The 20,163-nt window shown below is 64.3% G+C and overlaps 1 protein-coding gene across 2 annotated transcripts in view; it reads left to right on the top strand.

Moving 5' to 3' along the window:
* The first annotated feature begins 2,694 nt into the window (after positions 1-2,694).
* The window catches only part of ARID3A (AT-rich interaction domain 3A), a 33,398-nt gene continuing 15,929 nt past the window's right edge, over positions 2,695-20,163 (top strand). The window contains exons 1-8 of one of the 2 annotated variants that reach the window (XR_001877893.1): positions 2,695-3,113; positions 3,709-4,021; positions 15,257-15,329; positions 16,322-16,505; positions 16,679-16,926; positions 17,235-17,531; positions 17,610-17,696; positions 17,851-18,130. Coding sequence is in view for 1 of the 2 variants with exons in the window: in XM_017834368.1 (XP_017689857.1) it covers positions 2,695-3,113; positions 3,709-4,021; positions 15,257-15,329; positions 16,322-16,505; positions 16,679-16,926; positions 17,235-17,531; positions 17,610-17,696; positions 17,851-18,053 (1,824 nt within the window). In the remaining variant the exon portion in view is untranslated. Of the gene's footprint in view, positions 3,114-3,708; positions 4,022-15,256; positions 15,330-16,321; positions 16,506-16,678; positions 16,927-17,234; positions 17,532-17,609; positions 17,697-17,850; positions 20,081-20,163 lie in introns of those variants that run through there. The other variant, XM_017834368.1, reaches the window with a different exon arrangement.

Here is a 20,163-nt window from a genome sequence, read left to right on the forward strand (position 1 = left end):
CTCCCCGCGGCCGGTTACCGGCCGCCTCCCCGGCGCTGGGCCGGAGTTCTTTCCTCCCCGGCCGCTCCGCAGCCGGCCCGGACTCTCGTTCCCCCGCAGGCGCTGCCGTCCGGGCTGGACAGAGCCCCCCGGCCCCGCCCTGTGACCGCCCCGGGCCCGCGGCCTCCCGGGGTCCGACCGGCGGAGGAGCCGGACCAGCCCGGGCTCCTCTCCCCGACCTGCGGCGGCGGTTTCCCCCCCGGTTCGCGGGGCCGGGGCCCCCCCGGGCCCCGCCGCCCCCGTGCCCGGTTCGTCTGGGGGCCACCGGTGCCACGTGCTGTCGGGAGCGGGGCTGGGCTCAGCCCCGGGACGTGTCCCCTGCCCGCCCGGGGGTCCCTCCCGCGGTGCCTCCAGCCCCGTTTGTCCCCGGGGACGCAACCCCTCGGGCCCGGGCTCCCCGTCCCCCTCCTCCTCCCTCAGCCTCCGCGCCGCCCCCGGGGCCCCTCCCCGGTGGTGCCGGGATCCCGCCCGGGGGTGTCCGGCCGCGGCCAACCTCGGTGTTGGTGGCACAAAGGCCCGTCCGTCACACCCCCACCCGCCGCCGCCTATTTTTAGCCGCTGTCGCTCCCGAGCACCTGCCCCGGGGACGCGGGTGCCGCCGCCCCGAATCCCCCGCGGAACCCCCGTCACCGCCCCACGGCGGGCACGCACCGGGTCCCCTGGCCCGGAGCGGCCGGAGGGACAAAGGGGCACGGCTCAAGGTCACCGGGGTGCCACGGGGCCCTGGCTGTTGCCTCGCCGCTCCGGCTTCCCCGCGGAGACGTGGCAGCGTGGCCGCGGCCCGCGGGGCTCGAGAGGCAGCTCCGCACCCTGGCGCTGGCACCGAGTCGCTCGGGAGTCGCGGCTGGTCGGGGAGCACGTGCCCGGGACGGGTCTTGCCTCGTTTCGCTCGTGGCCGGTGCAGGATTCTGGGCTCGGGTGCGGGGCAGGGCGGGAGTGCGGCCACGGCGGGTGAGCGGCGGCTGCCCCAGGGCAGGGAGGGTCCCTGCCCCAGCCTCCCCTCCGTGTGGCTCAGACGGAGATGGCCTGGGTAGAGGAGGGGAAACTGAGGCACGGGCAGAGCCTGGGCAGTGCCTCCCCGGTGCTCTCTCCTGGTGGCGGCGGTGGCCGCGGAGGTGCCGCGGCGGTGGCAGCGTGTCCGTCCGTCCGTCCGTCGCGGGAGCCGAGCGCGGCCGGGCCGGGAGCGGATGCGGCCGCTGCCGCAGCGGGGGAAGCGGCTCCCGCCCGATCGGCCGCGGCCCCGGCCCGCGCTGGGAGCGGGTTCCCCTTTCCAGAATGCGCGGGATCGTGGCCGCTGGCCCCTGTGCGCTGCTGCTGTCCTGGCTCCGCAGCCCCTGGGTCCGGTCCCCGCGAGGTTCCCGGGGTGTGCGTGCTCCACTGGCCCCTGGGCAACTGATTCAGGCGCCTTTGCCCATACACGGCACAAACGCAGTGGTGTGGTGAGCTCCCTCCCTGCCCTCGGCACAGGCGAGGTCACAGCAGAGCCCCGGCCGGCTGAGGGGGCTGCTGGTGGCACTGGGGCTTGGGGGGCCCAGTGCTGAGGGGGTGGCCAGGCCAGGGTGCTGGGGTGTGGGGTGCCACAGGCTGTAAGGTGCTGGTTCCTCTGGTGTTTTCCAGTGGGGTGAAGCAGAGATGAGCTGCTCACAGGCCCATGTTGCTCTGGAGGACCCTGAGTCCTGTGAGGGGGAGCAGTAGGGGGTTCTGGGAGCGACTGAAAGGGGTGGTTTGCTGGGGTTTCAAGGGTGAGGCTCTGCCTGCCCATCCCATGGGATTGGCCCTGGGGTCCTGCAGCTCCCCTGTGCTTTGGAGCCCCTTCACTGTGCAGTGCAGACCCTGCCCACGCCCCGGTGCCATCACGAAGGGCCCAGTGCTCCCGGTGCAGTGTGTCCCCGATGGGGACATGCCTTGTCCCCTGTGGGGGACCCAATGGGTGGCTCTCCCTGGGGTCTCTTATCTGCGGGCACGGGTCTGCCGGTATCCACTGCCTGCAGGGCCAGGCAGGCTATCGGGGTCCAGCAGGCCCCTTCCCCCTCCAGCAGCAGGCCCTGCCGCCCTATCTCATTAGCTCGAGATTAATGAGGCTCCTGCACTGTCTTTAACTCCTTCCTGCTCACTGGCTCCTGCCCACGGCTCCGCTGACGCTCTGCTCCATTTCTCCTGCAGGTTTGCACCAACGCCTGCTCAGCGTTGACCTGGCTGAGAATTAGGGACACCAGCCACGAGTGGGGGACCCTGAGGCTGCTGCTCCCCAGAAGGTGCCAGGTCTGAGAGGGAAGGGGTGATGCACCAGACTGCAGTTGCTGCTTGCTGAGCCTGAGGAGGAGTTTCGGCAGCACTCCGATCCCGACAAGCAGCCCCCAGCCTTCAACTCCTGCTGGAGCCCTTGAGTGGAGGAGACATTGAGCAAAGGCTGGGAGGGGTCAAGGGGCACGTCCTCCTGTCCTGACCCGGCGTTGATTCCTGCCCTGACACCCCGACGACGCTGCTCTCGACCCCCTGGCAGCCCCCCCCAGGGCTGCCTCTCCCAGCGCTGTCCAGCCTTGGCCCCCAGCCCCGCTGGAGCGCGGCAGCCTGCCGGGCGCTGCCCCCCGGGCGCTGCCCCCCGGGTGCGTCGCCCCTCGCCCCCCCGGGGACCCCCCGCCCGCCGGCAGAGCCATGAAGCTGCAGGCGGTGATGGAGAACCTGCAGCGGCAGCAGCGCGCGCGGCTGCAGCAGGCGCTGGAGGCGCGGCAGCAGGAGCAGCAGCAGCAGCAGCCGCGCTCCTCGTCTCCCCCGGCACAGCCCCCGGGGCAGCCCCCCGCCGGCACCGCAGCCCGGGGCCGTGGGCAGGACCCGGCCCCGGCGCCCTCGGAGGAGGGAGCGGAGCCCGAGAGCGCGCACATCCAGCGGGCACAGATGGCCGCCCTGGCCGCCATGCGCGCGGCCGCCGCCGGCCTCAGCCACTCGCCCAGCCCGGGGCTCTCGGACGAGAGCCAGCCCTCTGAGGAGGAGGAGGAGGAAGAGGAGGAGCGCGGAGAGGACGAGGAGGACGGCGGATACCAGCAGGAGATGGGCTCTGAGGAGGAGGAAGACCTGTGAGTGTACTTGGGCAGTTCTCGTGGATTTGGGGAAGGGGCAGGGACGTGGCACGGCTGACTGGGGACACCGGCCACCTTTGGGGCTGGGGAGTGGCAGGAGAGGCTGTAGGGGTGCTTGCAGGGATCCTGTGGCTTGGGGCCAGTTGTGGATTAGAACTGTCAGGATATTCTGGAGCAGGAGCTGCTGAGAGCAGCGGCTCAGCTCTGCAGCCGTGATTCCTCGTGCTGGGCTGGCGTGGGGCGACATCTCATCTCTGCCCAGCAGCCACGTGGGGCCATGACAGAGGACCCGAGCTGGTGTTAAATTATGCAGGACCCTTGGCTGCCTCCAGCCCACATCCTCCTGGGGCACTGCTGGGCCAGGAGCCATCTGGCAGAGCCCTGCTCCATGACGGAGCTGCTCTTGGGCTGCCAGGGGTCAGCTGTGCCCCACGGAGCTGCCCCTGCTGACGGGCTGCACCAGGGCTCGGCTGTGTGCTGGGTGGGTGGTCCCAGCCCCATGGCTGGGCAGTGCCCGCAGGGCAGGCAGGAGAGAGGCGTGGACTTTTGGAACCAGTGTGGGACAAAGCCTCTCCTTTCTCCCCGGCACCAGGAAGGGCAAGTGGGATGAAGATGACTTTGAAGAGGACCTGGTTGAGGAGGAAGAGGAAGAAGAGGAGGAGGAAGAGGAAGACTATGAGGAGGATGAAGACATGGGAGAGGAAGGGCTCAGCTCGGCAGGGGCGGTGCGGGCGGGCGCGGGATCCCTGCTGCTCCGCAAGCCCCCGGCGCCCCAGCACTACCGGGGGGAGCCTCCACGGCTCCCGGGGGGGCAGGAACGGCTGCCCCCTGGCCTGGGCCACACGCAGCCCCCGCCACCGGCACCCGACCACGGCGACTGGACCTACGAGGAGCAGTTCAAGCAGGTGGGTGCCCGCAGAGACACGCGTGTCCCCCCTGTGCCGCCCCTGTCCCTCTGTCCCGCTCCTGTGCGTCCGTGCGTCCTCGGGAGCGTGGGGAGACAGCTCTGGCAGTGCCACCTGTGGTAACGTTCTCCGTGGATCCAGCTGCTGTTGTCACTAGGAAAGTGTGGGATTTCTCCAGGGTTTTAGTGCTGGGTTCAGCCTCAGTCCCCCTTCCCTGATCGGGTGGCTCTGAGTAGATCCTGGTGATCCTGGCGCAGGTGGACGGTGCGATGGGGTTTGCTGCAGGGACCTGGGAGGGTTCTTGCTGAAAATTACAAAAAAAGCACCCCAGACTTCCAAATCTCATGGGGCTCTTGGTTTTCCTCTTGTCCCCTCCATGCCATTTTCTGTGGGGACCTGACCATCTCCCATCACCGCAGAGGTGATGTCCAGCAGAACGAGTCTGGCCCCCCAGATCCTCGGTGGGGGGCAGAGCTGCTCCCCTGCTGCTGCCAAAATGCTGCTAAAGAGTGAAACCAGGGAGAAAGCACCCGGCTGCCTCCGCCGTTGCCTTCCCCGGGCTGGCAGGAGGCCGGCACGCTCCTGCTCTCCCGGCACTGGAGCTGGCTGCGTTCTGCACTGGCTAATAGAAGGAAATGTGCTGGAGCCAGGGCTCCCCAGGGGCCGCCCGGCACCTTTGATGTGTGTTTAAATACATCGGAGTTTGGGGCTGGGGGAAGGGGCGGGACCAGCAGCAGCAGATGGGACCCAGATGGAGCGACCAGGGCACGGTGGCCTTTCGGGAGGGATGCGACTGCCCCTGCCCCTTCCCCTTTGGGGGGCTGTCACATCCCTCCCAATATGGGGGAAGGGACTGCCAGGATTTGCTGGCACATCTGGATGCAGGCAGGCTCAGAACAGGGTTGATGGAGGCAGTACCATCAAGCACAGAGTGTGTGTCTGTCCTGCCCAGCTGTGGGAAGGAGGGATGCTCCTGCCCCACATGTCCCTTGTGCCGCTGCACCCACGCCGCCTCCTCCTCTTGTGGTTTCTCTCTCTTGTGCTTCCTGCTGCCGGGGACTCAGGGGCCGGGACCGTGAGCTCGTAGCTGTGAAAGGGGTTTTTGATACCGCAGCTGTGATCTTCCTGTTTGTCAGCATGTTGGTGCTGTGGACCAGGCCATAGCCCCTACCGCGTCCCCCGCCGCAGCCACAGCGCGTGGGGACACCAGCCCATGTCCCAGCACATCCCCTGCAGCCCAGACTGTGCCAGCAAGAGGGGCTGAGCACCCCCTCTGCCTCCATTTCACTTCCCGGGGTCAGTGGGAAGAGCCCACCAGGTCAGTTAATTGTGGAAGCAGCTGGAGGGGGTTGGAAAGCGACCGTGGGCGGAGGAGCGGCGGCGACGCGGGGCCGGGAGAGGCTTCCCCAGCACGTCAGCCCGCGCACGGCGCTTGGATCGCGGCCGCTGGACCCGGGCCAGGGGGTTGCTGGCGCGGCGCTGGCCGGGAGCTCCTCCTGGCCGCCCTCCAGCGCGTGCTGCCGGGCTCCATCCCAGCCCAGCTGGCGCGGCCTGGGAAGGAGCAGCAGGAATGTAAACAGCGAGGGCAGGGGATGCCGTACCCCAGTCCCTGCCCCTCGCCAGGGCGGAGGCGCCTTAGGGGGAACCCAGGCAGCCCCGGGGTGCTGGAGCACGGCTGGGTCCCTGCATGGGTGAGCCAGTCTGGATGTGGTGCTGCGTGTGGCTGTGCCAGTGCTGTGCCTGCCTGCTGCGTGAGGAATGGGCTGCTTTGGGGTTCCTCTTTCTTTTTGTCAAAGAGCTGCACAGCACTGGCAGCACCTCTGCTCTCCCAGCAGCCCTGATGCCTTCGCAGCTCTCCAGCTCTCCCCGCAGCTGCCATTCAGGTTCAGCTCTGGTTGTGCTGGCATCGGGTCCCCCCCGGGCATCCTTGGCCTGTGGGTCTCTGTGCTCGAGGACACCGTCCTCACCGGGCAGTGCCGCCGTCCGAGCCCCCACGCCCATCCCCACACCCAAACCCCGGGTGCCCCGTGCCTGCCGGGGGCTGCCCACCTCTGACACCACCGGGGTTTATTGACCCATCTGGGACAGATTCCTGCGAACGGCTGAGCCGCTGAGCCGTGGGGGACCGGAGGGAGGAGGGGGCCCAGTTCAAGGGAGGAGGAAGGGGAGGGCGTGAGGAAGAGTTATGGAGGTGAGGGAGGTTAGGGAGCCGGCGCGTGGCACCTCCCCGTCCCCGGGGACGGCTACTGCGCAGGCAGAGGTCAGCTCGGCCTGACCCAGGCGCTGCCGGCGCGGGCAGCAGAACAAAGGAGCCCCCAGCACAGTGCAGGGCTCGGGGGCAGCGGCTGCCGAGGGCACCACGGCTTCTCAGGGGGAAAAGGAACATTTTTGGGGTGGGAGGAGGCTCCCCCGGCGAAATGGCTAAAAATCCAGCGAGTTCCTGCCATTGGCAAGGAGCTGCTGGAGACAAAACTGCTCTGGGTTCTGCACTCCGGTGCTGGGGGGACTCTGCTGCTGCCCCCGAGAACAACCTTTCTGTTTCATTACTGCTACTCCTGCACTCCACTTACAGAAGGAGTGGGAGACCCTGGCACAGTGGCAGTGCCTGGAGCTGGAGTTCCCGGCCTCTGCCCCTTTTGGAGTTTCCTGTGCTGCTGGTGCTCCTCAGGCACCCTGGTACCCCATCCCTCTTCAGGGCAGCTGGGTGGATCCATCTCCTGGTGCTGCCCCGGCTGCAGCAGCCACTAGACACCCTTTGGGTTCTCCATTTTGGGGACTCCCTTTGGGGTGCCCTGTTGTGGGGCCTCAGGCTGATGTTTAATCCCACGTTTCTGCTTCAGGAAGGCTTTAAGAAGCTGCAGCGGTGCCGGGGGGAGGCTGTGCTGGCCAGGGGGTGCCAGTGCTTTGTGGGGGTGGGAGGTTTCTTACACTGTCCCAACCAGGGTGTCTGAGCAGTGTCGGTGGCACATGGGGGTGAAAACCTCAGCCCTTATCTCACGCAGCGCACCCCAGATATGGAGTTTCAAAGTGCAGCAGTTGGGGGAAAATAAACCGAAGGCAGCTCGGTAATCTCAGCGGGGCCACGGGGTGGGGGGATGATTCTGGACCCCACACACCCGGACCAGCTCGTGCATGTGGCTGATGCAGCTGGGATTTTCCAGGAGGGTCTGGAAAGGCAGAGAGCCCATATCTCCTCTGAAGCCCCAGCTGCTGGCTAAGGCGTGGGGATCCCCTCTGAACCCCTTTCTCCCATGGACTGTTTTCCTTTCCAAAACCCAAAGCCAACCAGGGGTGTGCAGCCGGAGTGGGGGCCCCATGGCCTCTTAACAAGGGTGGGAGGGTCCATTTACTTTCTTTAAAATATTGATTAGAGCTTTATTGCATTAGCCAGCCGAGCGGATGAGCCTCCCCCAGGGAGGGTGAGGGGGCCCCTGTGCTGAGAAGGGGAACCTGACCGTTGTCACAGCCGGGGGCCACTGTCCCCCACCCCGGAGAGGGTTGGCTCACAGATAACGGGGAGTGCCCTGGGGGCCAGGGGCCCCCGGCCGGGCACTGCTGTGCCGGGGAGGTGATTGCAGTGCCTGGCCGGGCCAGTGGCAGATAACGGGGGTGAGGAGGGGACCCAGGCAGGACAGGGCTCTGGGGGCAGTGAGGGTGTTGCTGGTGGACCTCTCCCAGGAAAAGAGCTGTGTCCCCCCTCCACTCTGGCACAGTCATTGCCCCTCTCGCTCTGCACCACGGCCCAACCTGCCAAAGGGTGCTCCCAGCCGGGGATCCAGCCCAGTAATTGGCTCATAGTGCTCAGGGAGCATTCCCGGAGCTGTAATCCTACCAGATCCCTGGCCGGAGGTCAGGGACTTCTCGGCGAGAGCGGCTTAGCCGCCGAGTGCCTCCCCCAGCCAGACGCCCGGGTGCTCCCAGGTGCTGGTCCCAGCATTCAAGGCAACCCCTGAAACTGTTTCTCACAACAAGACCCTGGATAATTAATGAGGTGGGGGACAGGGGACATGAGCTTCCTGCCCCTGGTACCCAGCCAGCGCCTTCACCCAGCTGGACTGTGCCCCCAGCACCTCTTGTCTTGGGGGCTGGGCTGGCTCCCCCCAGCCCAGGCATCGCCTGCTCGTGTTCCCCCAGAGCCCCCTTTCCCCTGTGCCCCCACTTCCCAGAGCTGTGTTCCCCCCACGCCCCGGCCCCCCGGGCTGACTCAAGGGCTGCGGAGGCGGCGGCCGCCTCCCCGCTCGGCACAGCTGAACTAACAGGGATGAGGGTTTATTTAAAAGAAAGAAAAAAAAAGAAAAGAGTGTCACAGGGAGCGGGGCCTTTGTCAGCAGAGCCCCCAGCCCCCATCGCAGTGTTGGGCAAGGGCAGCATTGCTCCATCGCCCTATTTCTGGCCCAAACCACAGGAGAAATGGCAGCTGGTCCCAGGGCCCGGCCGGACATGCCGCAATCGGGGGCCAGGAGGAGGGGCGGTTTGGGGACAGGGGAACCCCCTGCTCTCCTCTGGGCTCACTCCTGGGGCAGCTGGATTAGGGGCTTAGGACACAGCTCCTGGCTCAGGTCCTGACCTGCTCCCTGACCCTTCCCATCAGTCACTTAATCTGCCCATGCCTGGGTCCCCGCTCCGTCCAGAGCTCGGGATAATCCACCCTGTGCTGGGGCTGCTGGAGGCCAGGGCTCACCCCTGGGGAGGGCTCCCCATGTGTCCCAAGGTGGCCCTATCAGTGTGGTGGCAACAGCCCTTTGGGAAAGAGCTTCCCTGTCTCCCCACAGCAGCTGGCTTGGGGTCTCACCTTGGTACAGGTGGCAGAGGGAGCCCCTTCAGCAAAGGGCTTCACCTCCTGCTTCGGTTTCCCCACCTGCCCACAAGCCACTTTGGAGCCTCCAGCTTGGGCACCAGTGCCTGATTTTGGAGATCCAGCACCTGGGATATGCTGTCCCGTGCTGCCACGTGCTCTGGTGCCACAGTGGGATGGGGTTGGTGCTGCCCATCACCCCCCTCCCCTCGGCTCTAGGAAGCCACGAGGTTTTGGTGGTGCCGGAGCAGCTCGGCAGTGATGGCTCCCGGGGCTGACAGCCCACAGCTGGCTCCTGTCAACCCCATCTGTGGCTGCTGGATCCCTTCCAGCTCCTCCAGCAGCTCCTTGGTGGGGTTCCCAGGGGTTCCGTGTGCCCTGGCCCTTCCCATGGGACACCCAGGACCTCAACACGGTGCGGACAGAGGGCAGAGGTGTGGGACCTTGCATTTCAGGAACAGATTTGCAATTAGCCAAATCCCAGCGGGCGGTGGAAGCCCCGGTGACTCATCTGCCAGGGCTTACTGCGATCCCCTTCTAAGACGATCATTTACATATGGTGGAATTTAAACCCCGTCTTGTCTTGGCTTGGAGGCCTGGGTGCCACTGCTTCCCGCTGCTGCTGCCCCCAGGTCAGGTCCTGAATGGGGGTCTTGGCCCTCCAGCCCTGGGGGGCTTCACCTTGGGGGGCTCAGGGTACACACAGGAGGGACAGCCCAGGCAGGAGCCCCAAGGGTTTGAGCTTGGCTGCTCTGGCTCAGCCACTCCCCCCCGGGTCTGCCCAGCACTGAGAGCTGTGCTGGCCGGGTGTCTCTCCTCAAACAAGCTTTCCCAACACTGCCTGACTCCACTGGATTAATATTTGCACAAGGTCCAGTGTGATAGCGAGCATGTGTCAAGGGCATGCACCGGCACGCACGCGGTGATGGCCGGGAGAGCCGCCGCTGCCGGGCTGCTCCCACTCGGGCTGGCTCCCAGCTCACAGCAGGGAGAGCAGCCCCAGGACCCCGGCTCCCCCCTCCCGTGACCCCTCGGCAGCCTGTGCCACGCGTCGGCGTTCAGACACGGAACCGGTTTTGATTCCAGCCAGAGCCCGGCACGCTGCTGCCCGGCAGAAACTACCATGGGAAACGCCACGGCAGCAGGAATCGCTTCCTCCTCTGCAGGAGGGGAACAAACAGCAGCAGCACGGCCATCCCAGGAGCTGGTGTCAGTCTGGCCCGCAGCTCGCTGCTCCAGGGCGGCTCCGGAGCAGGGACACGGATCCCAGGAGCTGCCGGCTGGCCGGGCACGGTGCCTGTGCCGCGGTGGGGAGGGCAGCTGGCGGCACACGGACAATGGGGGGTCAGGGAGGTTAAATGGTGACTAATTCATCCATTCAGCGTCCCCTCTGCCGCGCGGGGACACCCGCCGTGCCCTGACACCCGCCGTGCCCTGACACCCGCCGTGCTGGGACACCGCCCGCGTACCCCCAGGGTCACCCACGAGACAGCTGCCCCCAGCCTGGCCGGGGCACGCCCAGGGGTCTCAGGTCTCCCGGACTTCTGGGCCGATGGTGAGGGATCGGGGCTGGGTTTGTCACTGAGCCGCGGGAGCACCAATGGATCTGCTGCCCTCCAGGTCCCACAGCCCGAGGAGGGGCCACCAGTGGGGACAGTCACCTGTGACCAGGCCGTGTCCCCCATAGAGGGGACAATGCTGGGAACCTGCAGGAACAATGGTGCCGACGGGAAGCTCTGGGGGCCCCCCTCCAGCTGCCCCCACGGAAGCGGCCCCCCAGCCCGGCCGTGCTCCAGCGGCAGGAATCCCGCCGGGCCGGTCAGTGGAGTCACCGCCGGCCCGGCCGTGTGGGCGAGGCTCCCGCGAGCACCGTCCCCCATGAGCAAGGTGTTGGGGGCTTTTGGGGAGGGGGCACACGTTCCTGCCCCCAGCAGCCCCTTCCCGAGGTGGGCTGTTCCCTGGGGGGCTCGCAGAGGATTAGGGATGGGGACAGCCAGAGGTGACCTGTCCCTAAGCCAAGCGCTTTATCTGAAGAGAGATCTGCGCTGGGGTGGACACTCCCTTTGCCCTTGTCAGAGGGATCGGCCCCAGCAAACCCAGCACCCCATGCTGGGGTGGGGGGCCATGCCCAGAGAGGGGCTGCAGCCTCGGGCACCCCCAGCCCTGACTCAGCCACCGCTTTACAGGAAACCACATCCCAAGCGCCACCGAAACGCTGCAGCCTGGGGCCCTCGTTAGCCCTTTGCTCTGGTTTTTACAAATTACTTTCTTTTTCTGAATAAGTGCCCTCCCCGACCCCACTGTGGGTCCTGGCGTGCTGGAGGCTGGGTGCTGTGTGCCAGCTGGGAGCAGGATGGGAAACACCCCATAAGCGTGTTTATTCTTCGTTAAGGAACTCGTTAGAGTGCACAGGCTCTTCCCCAGCCCCGCGTGGCCCCTCGGCTGTCCGCGGGACAAAGGGACGCATCCCTGGGGGCTGCTGAAGGAAGGAAGGAAGGAAGAAAAGGAGAGAAGGAGCTCCCTGGCCAGTCAGCCCCGGCCCTGCTACCTGTCACAACAGGGTGGGCTCTCCCCGCCACTGCTCGCTTTGTGTTTTTTCCCTAAATACAGGAATTAGGGGTTTTTCAGCCTCTGGAAGGGGGAGGCTGCCACCAGCCCCCATCCCTGCTGCAGTGGCCTTTGGGGGGGTCTGTCCCCGGTCCTGGCTCACAGTGTGCACGTCCCAAACTGGTTTCGGAGAGAAGGAGGAAAACTGAGAGTGTCGCCACTTCCTGATGATGGAAGAGAAACTTGAAAATTAATCCCCGAGGCCTGAAAACCCGGAACTGAATGGGGGAAGGGGGAAGTGTTTTTAACTCGGACACGGGCTCCTCTGTGACGCCTCGTGGGGCAGACAAGGGACAAGGGACTCCTGCCGATGGGGAGCCTGGCTCCAGCAGGACCCCCAGCATTCCCGGAGCCTTTCAAAATGGCACTTCCCCTCCCGCCTGTGATTGCCCCCTTTGCCCCAGCTCGGGAGGGGGCTGTGGGGGGTCAGACCCCCTGCACGCACCACGCCCGTGCCGAGGGCTCTCCCGCATTCCTGGCATTGCCGAGGGGCCGCCTCCGCCTGCCCTTTGAAAGCCAACGGGTTGGGATTTTCCTGTAATCTGGTTTGAAACATTAATCCGGTCATACACACCAAACGCCGGGCCGGCATCCTGCCGGGGCGCTGGGCTGGGGTCAGGGCCACCCGCCCACCGCCTGCCTAATTCCTCCTCCACTTAATTATAGATCTGCTGGCAACGGCCATCTGGCTCCGTGTCCTCAGCCGGCCGGGGGCTGGGGCCGAGGGGGCTGCGCTGCGGCCAGGTGGGCCAGGCACCGTGGCTAGAGCCGGCCGTGCTGCTGGCACCAGCAGTTTGCCCTGGGCTGGGGGAGCACTGGGTGTGTGGAGCTGGATCCCCCGGCCCAGAGGGCCCTCAGGGAGGTGAGGGCCATCTCCTGCCCCCCGGCCAGGCGGGGGTCGCTGTGCCATGGCATCCCCTGGCACCGCGCTCTGCCATGGGGACCCCGCGGTAAGAGGATATTCCTGGGGCAGCTGCGTTATGGATTAAGTCGTTTCCACCTCCCTAATTACAAAACATAAATCTATTGACTCAGCGGCACAGGGCGACCTCGCCCCCGCCGGTACCTTTGCACTGAGCACTGAGACACAGCGAGTCCCGTGAGGAACCGGCTTCGTGCCGAGCAGAAACCGGGCTCGGGCACGGCAGGCAGGGCACAGGCACTGGGCAGGGACAAGACTCGGCACCTGCCGATTTCGGTGCAGCGGTACCAGCAGCCAGTCTGTGCCGAGCTCAGCTGCACGCTGGGTTTCGCTGAAACGAGAACATGTTTCTGTTCCCCGATTTGCATTTTGAGCCCCACTGTCCCAGCTGTCCTGCGCTGCCGTTGGGGTTCACGGGGTGCCAGAGCTGGAGTGGCGTCATTGCAAGGAAATCCTGCGAGGGGCTGCTGAGAGTCACTTGTCTCTGTCCCCTTCCACTTCCCTGCCTGCCTTGCCTGTGCCTGGAGGCAAGGGGGGGGCGGGGGTGATGAGGGGGGATGGGAGGCACAAGGGTGGACAAGGCAGCTCAGCAGAAGCCGCTCCATCCCACACTGCAGTGCACACCGAGCATGTCCCAGTCATGGCTGGCCACGTCCTCGCCCCATGGCACTGCCAGCTGAGCACCCTGGGCAGCTTCCCACTGCTGGCAGTTCTGCTGGCAGTGGCAGAGCTGAACCAGGTCTGGGGGAAGCCCCTCTCTGCTCTGGTGCGGCAGTGGCCGGTGAGCAGCTGCTGAGCACAGAGGAGTTGTCAAGGTCTTGCCAGTAACCGTCAGCAGCAGCTTGTGCAATGTCCTTTGCCCAGCAGCCGTGGCGGGTGTGCTGACAGAGCCGCGAGGACACGGGGCAGGAACAGGGATCCCTCTGCCCGCTGGCTCTGGGGACCCCCGTGGCTTCATCCCAGTTGGGCAGAGCTCAGTGTGGGACCACCGGGGTTGGCAGGGGGTGTAGAAGGACAGCACATGAGGCAGGCGCCCGCCATGGCCACTAATCCCCCGTCCTGGCCGGCCACGCTTTCCTCAGCTGACGGTTAATTTTCTTTCATCCTCTTAAACGTGTCCATTCCCCTCGGGACTGAGCCCGGGGGGGTTCGCAGCCCTGGGGGTCATGGCAGTGGATGAACCGGCGCGTTCAGTCCTTCCCCAGGATGGCTCCATGCTCCACACCCCGTGGGATCGGGTGCCAGGGAAGCCCTTTCTCTGTGCATGGCTTTCGGAGCCACTCTAGGAAACGGGGGAGGCTGGATTGGCACCGGCCCAACGTCCCTCAGCCGGCACGAGCAGCCGGTGCAGCTCAGCCCGAAAAACCACAGCAGTGCTGCTGCACCAAGGCTTGTTCCCCACACACCCCGGTCCCACACCGCACCCCCTGCTGTGGTGCTGGGGTGGGAGAAGAGCTTTGAGGGTCTTGTCCGATGATGCAGATGGTGCTGGTGGCTCCTGCCCTTGCCCTGGGGGTGTGCTGGGGGCCAGCGAAGCCTGCCGAGGTTCCCAGGGGAACTGGGGGGGTTTATGGTCCCCCTGCGGCGCCCAGCCCCGCTTATCATGCGGCCCCACTGATCCCTTTGATCGGCGCCGGCGGGCGAGTCCAGCCCTGCAGGATCCGGATCCTCCCTGGGGGACGGCAGGAGGGGGGGTTTGCACCCCTCGCTTACAGCCAGGACGATGCCCACCCACCCCCCCAGCTGCCCGCAGGTCCTGGTGCCACAGGGCCTGCCCACAGAGGGAGTGGGACATCGGTGACCTGGTGACCAGCAGCAGCCCTGTGGTGTGTGTCTGGTGCGTTACGGGGTGGGAGGGTATTTATAGCCCCCTCCCAAGCCCTCGGCCCCCCTGGCAGTTGTTCAGAGTTGTCACTGAGAAAAGCAGGAGCTGTGGCGTCTGGGCAGTGCCTGCCCTCCCATCCCCTGCTCTGACACCCTTCCTGGGGTGGGGTGGGGATTATCCACCAACCTCTGTGCAGAGACTGTGCTGGGCTTCAGGAGAGGCCACACGGCCTGGTGTGGCATGGTGTGGTGTGGTGTGGTGTGGTAAGGTGTGATGTGGTGTGGTGTGTGTGGTATGGTGTGATGTGGCATGGTGTGGTGTGGTGTGGCATGGTGTGATGTGGTGTGGTGTGGTATGGTATGGTGTGGTGTGGTGTGGCATGGTGTGGTGCGGTGTGGTGTGGTGTGGTAAGGTGTGATGTGGTGTGGTGTGGTGTGGTATGGTGTGGTGTGGTGTGGTGTGTTGTGCCTCCGGTGTGCCGGGCGCTCCAAACGGCAGATCCTGTGCCATAAATCAGGCAGGAATGTGCCGGGCTCACGGGGTTAGGGTCCTGGCCGAAGGTGCCCTTGGCCCAGCTCTGCCTGCCCTGGCACAGGACACATCCCCACAGTGCCAGTGTGACATGAGCTCACACCATGGCACACGAGGCAGTGTCTCCCAGCCCCGGCTCTCTCTGGCGCCGTGGGTGCAGAGGAGGGGCCGTGCTGAAGCGTTGCTGTGCTGAGCATGCAGTGAATGCTAAAAATAATCGGGATCAGCGTTCCTGGGAGGAGCTGGGGCCGAGTGTGGTGTTGGCAGCCTGGGCTGGGAACTGCTCCGACGTTGGCACCACTGATATCTCAGCACTGGCACTCCGGGACCCAGCTCCAAGCGGGCAGGCAGGGGATGGTGGCAGCGGGGCACGGGCACAAGTCAGCGCCAGCCCCAGGAACCCCAGGGACCCCATGGCCCCATGCAGGGACCATTTGATGTCCTGAGAGCTGAAGGGCTGCAGCCACAGGGCTGCTGCAGTGAGAGCCAGGGGTCCCGGACAGGGGGACACAAGGGCTAAGGGGGTTTCTGAGCATCTCTCTCCTCTCTGCGCAGCTGTACGAGTTGGATGGTGACCCCAGGAGGAAGGAGTTCCTGGATGACCTCTTCAGCTTCATGCAGAAGCGAGGTGAGCCCCTCCACACGCCCACCCTCCACCCCCGATGCCCCTCCCGGGGCTCATTTCCTCACCCCTTGTTACTGCCCTGGGGTCACAGCTCTGGCTGAGCTGCTGGTTAATCTTTAACCCCTCGGCACAGCGGGGTCAAACCTGCTGGGCTGGATCTGGCGCCTGCGGCCCCCCCTCACTCCTCTCCTTGCACCCATCGCACCCAGACCTGCGGCTCCTCCCCACAGGGTCCCCCCACCCCTGCAACTCCCCCAGCTGTGCCCCTCTTTTGCCTCTTCCCTGGGTTATTGCCGGGGGCAAAGCCCCTCGCTGCCACCTCGCTCTGTCTGGGAGGGGCACGGAGGGGCCGGGGTGGGAAGGGCTGAAAGCCAAGCGTGCGCCTGGTCGAGGGTCTGGTTCCTGCGTGGAAAACAGCGCTGGAAGTGCTGACGCAGGGCTGGCTCTGCCCTTTGTCAGGCGGCGCTGGGGAAGCACGTGTGCCCCTGCGGGGGGGCCAAGGTTGCCAGCTGGGTCCCCCAGGGTCCCCGTGGGCCCTGGCTGTGTCCTCCAGGGTCCCCTTGGCTGCGCCCCTGGGGTCCCCCAGGGCCCCCTCACCACGGGGCCAGGAGGGCAGGGACCCCCAGGAGGGAGCAGGTGCTTCCAGCCCCCTCCCTGTGGCTGGAGGAACGAGCCCCCCGGCTCATGGGACCCTCATAGCAAGATCGTGCCACCCCCATTATAAATAGCTCGCATTGCTGGGTGCTGGCTCAGCCCGAGGAACCGGCTGGGCCACGACAGGGCTGTGGCTGGAAACTGCGAGTTTCTGTTTCCTTTGTTCATGGTTGATCTCAGCGGGGGGGCCTGGAGGGGAGGAAGGGGATGGTGGAAGGGGAGGGAGGAGCAGGAGCCCCCCCACCCCCTCTGCTGCCCCGCAGGGGTCTCGGCAGCTGCCCCGTGGCTGCGGGTGACGAAGCAGCACCCCAGACCCGCTCTCTCCTCCCGCTGCTCCCCAGGGACCCCCGTGAACCGGATCCCCATCATGGCCAAGCAGGTGCTGGACCTGTACATGCTGTACACACTGGTGACTGAGAAAGGGGGTCTGGTGGAGGTCATCAACAAGAAGCTGTGGCGGGAGATCACCAAGGGGCTGAGCCTGCCCACTTCCATCACCAGTGCGGCCTTCACCCTGCGCACCCAGTGAGCGGGGGCTCGGTGGGAGGGGAGGGGGGCAAGCCCTTGGGGGTCCCTCTGCCCTACCTGGGAGCGATGAGGAGGGAGAGAGGGAGGGAGGGAGAGGGCAGCACACGGGAAGGGGTGTCCAGGCACTGCATCACCCCCACCAACCCAACCTGTGTCCCGTGTGGCCGCAGGTACATGAAGTACCTGTACCCCTACGAGTGTGAGAAGCGCGGGCTGAGCAACCCCAACGAGCTGCAGGCGGCCATCGACAGCAACCGGCGGGAGGGCCGGCGGCAGGGCTTCGGCGGCTCCCTCTTCGCCTACTCGCCCAGCGGCACCCACGGCCTCCTCTCCTCGCCCAAGCTGCCTGTGCCAGCGCTGGGGCTGGCATCGGCCACCAACGGCGGGGCCATCGCGCCCGGGCAGAAGATCAAGAAAGGTAATGGCTGCTGCAGAGTCCAGCTGCTGTGGGGTCCAGCCACAGGCTGAGCCCCCTCCTGGCACCAGGGATAAGGGGCAGAGCTGGGTGCGGTGGGCAGGGGGGTGATGCTCCTCTCCCCTCCCTGGGCTCCAGGGCCTCAGCTTGGGGACCCCGACTCCAGTGACCCATCTCTGACCTTTGGAGGTGCCAGGCAGCCCCCACCACAGTAGGGCCCCAAACCGTTGTGCCAGGGCCAGGGACACCCCTGGGGTGGTGGCACCTGCCTGTCCCTGCGCCCCCATGCCTGACACCTGCTCCCCCTGCAGAGGAGGACTCCCCCATCCCCATCTCCATGCCCAGCCGGCTCCCGGTGTCTCTGGCCGGGCACCCCGTGGTGGCCGCGCAGGCGGCGGCGGTTCAGGTGGCGGCGGCCGCTCAGGCGGCGGCGCTGGAGCAGCTGCGGGAGAAGCTGGAGTCGGGAGAGCCCCCGGAGAAGAAGCTGGCGCTGGTGACGGATGAGCAGCAGCGGCTGATGCAGCGGGCGCTGCAGCAGAACCTCCTGGCCATGACGGCCCAGCTGCCCATGAGCATCCGCATCAACAGCCAGGGCACGCGCTCGCCAGGTCAGTGCCGGCCCCGGCCCCCTGCCCCGGCCAAACCCCCGGCCCCGGCCGGCTCCGTAACCCGGCTCTCCCCGGCAGAGAACCGCCCGGACGCCGCCACCAGCAGCAGCAACGGCACCAACAGCATCAGCATGTCGGTGGAGATCAACGGGATCGTCTACACGGGTGAGGGGCTCCCCCAGACCCCACTGCCGTGGGCGGGGGCTGCTCCACCACCGCCGGCCCCAGCAGCCCCCACGGCCGCACCCACTCCCACCGCCCTTCACCCCGTTCCACGGCAGCCACGCCACCCCCAGCTCAGACCCCGCTCTCTCCCCAGGTGTGCTGTTCGCCCAGACGCCCGGCCCTTCCTCCTCCTCTTCCTCCTCCTCCTCCTCTGCCTACAGCAAAGGCAACAGCGGCGGCAGCCGGAGCAGCGGCAGCGGCGGCAGCGGGGTGGGAAGCGGGGCTGGGAACGTGCCCCCCACCACGGCCAGCCTGGCTGTGCCCCCCAGCTCTACCTCCAACAGCGCTTCGCCTTAACGCCCCGGACCCCCCGAGCCCCGGACCCAGCCGCAGGAGGACGGGGGCTCACCGGGGTCCCAGCAGGTCTCACGGGGGTCTCGCTCGAGGTCCTGCCGGGGTCTCAATGGGATTTCACTGGGATCTCACCAGGTTTTCACTGGGACCTCACCAGGGTCTCGCCCGAGGTCTTGCCAGGGTTTCTCTGGGGTCTCATCAGGGTCTCACCAGACCCTGCCCTTGTTCTCGTGTTGTTGGATTTTCCTTTTCCAGGCAGAAAAGCTTTAGCCCGGGGGGTTTTGCCGGAGCCGCCGGCTGTCCGGCTGCGCCGCTCCGGGACCGTTTACCTCACTCACATCACACTTTGCACTGTACATTTATTATTATTATTATTATAATTATTATTATTTTTTAACTCGTGTTACCTCCAGACAGACGCACGGACGCCTGCTGACGCGAGCGCTAGCGAAACCCCCCGGAATTCTAAAGGATAAAAACCCGAGAATCCTAAAAAAATTGGAAATAGGGAGATATTTTATTCATTTCCATCCTTTTCCCTCCTTTATTTTGGGAACTCCACTCTGCAGGATTTTAAGAGGTTGTTTTTTGATTGTTTTGTTGTAAATAGCTTCTATTTTATTCTCTAAACAAAAAAGAATCAAACTTTTAACATGCAAATGATATATATTAGTCTTCATCAGGGAAAATGGGAGCTTGGAAAAACATTGGAATCTCCTTTCTCCTCTCATTATCGGTGGTTGGGTCCAGCTCTGCTCCTTCCCCCACCGGTAAATCCTAATTTTTTTTTCCTTCCCCCGCATAAAACTACTGTTCAAAGCCACTTTGGGCTTATTTCCTCCAAAAATAAGCAGGATCCAGAGGATGGGATGCTCAGGGCTGCGGGACGCTCCAGAGGTCGCGGAGGACCCGAAGGACCCGAGGATTTATTTTGAGCCTCACAATCTCATTTTTTACCGTCCCCGTCCCCCCCCCAAAATTCACCCACATCTGCGTGAGACACAATCCGACCCGATACCGAAACCCCCGCCCCCCTCGGTATCTCCATTCTCAGGTTCCCACCTGGAGCACAGGGTTTTCCCCCTTCCCCAGGTGCCCGGGGGGGTCCGGGCTGGTGGGACCCCCCTGCTTTATTTTTAATTTCGCTCGGGGAAGTGGCGATCTCAGGGGATTTGGGGTTTTTTCCAGCTGGTTTTGTTGTTTTCGGCCTTTTTTTTCCGTGCTGGAATCCCCTTGGTGGCTCCGTGGGGGGTCTTGGTGGCTCCATGGACCCTTTAGGGAGGTCTGGGGGGGTCCGTCCAGCTCCTGCTGCTGTTCAGGTCCAGCCCAGCTCCCCGCAAGGAGAAATTCCAAGGGGGAATTTTCATGCCCAGGGCGGGCTTAGATTTTCTTAAGTGATTTTTTGCATTGTACAGTCACTATTTTGGGTTGTTTTGGGGTTTTTTTTAATTATTTTCCCTCTCCCCCTTTTCCTCACCCCCCCTTTATTTTTGTTTTTGAGAGCGGGTGACTTTCCACTTTATTTTTCTTTTTGCATATCGATTTAAAAATAATGAAAAAAAAAGCCTAAATCAGTTTCTTTGAGGGGGGGGGGGTGTTGGAAAGAAAATCAGACTAAAGAAGCGGCCCCAGCTGCAGCCGCCCCCTCCCCCAGCGTTGCGTATCTTAACTCAGGTAAAAAAGGAAAATGAGAAAAGATAAAAAAACCACAAAAGACAAAAAAAAAAAAAAGAAAAAATAATAAAAAAAATAAACCACATTCTACCTCTGAGCGCGGCGGCCTCGGGCGCACCCGGGCCCCGGTGAAAGATTTCAGTTTTGCAAAACATTCAGGTATTGAGACTTTTTGATTATTATTAAAAAAAAAATAAAAAAATTTAAAAAAAAAAAGATAAAATAAAGTAAAAACACTGAAAGTTTACATTTTATAATAACATTATTATACAGATTGTATTTAAACGTCAGAATATTTAAGACAATTGTAACCCTGTAAAGTGAAGAAATATTAAAAAAAAAAAAAAAAAAAAAAAGCTGTGTTGTTTGGGGATTTTGGCCGTGGGGGGAACCAGGATTACCCAGGGGTGCCCACAGGGCTATAGGGTGTCCTTATGGA

This window comes from Lepidothrix coronata, unplaced genomic scaffold (genome assembly GCF_001604755.1).
Source record: "Lepidothrix coronata isolate B3197 unplaced genomic scaffold, Lepidothrix_coronata-1.0 Scaffold233, whole genome shotgun sequence".
NCBI classification, from domain to species: domain Eukaryota; kingdom Metazoa; phylum Chordata; class Aves; order Passeriformes; family Pipridae; genus Lepidothrix; species Lepidothrix coronata.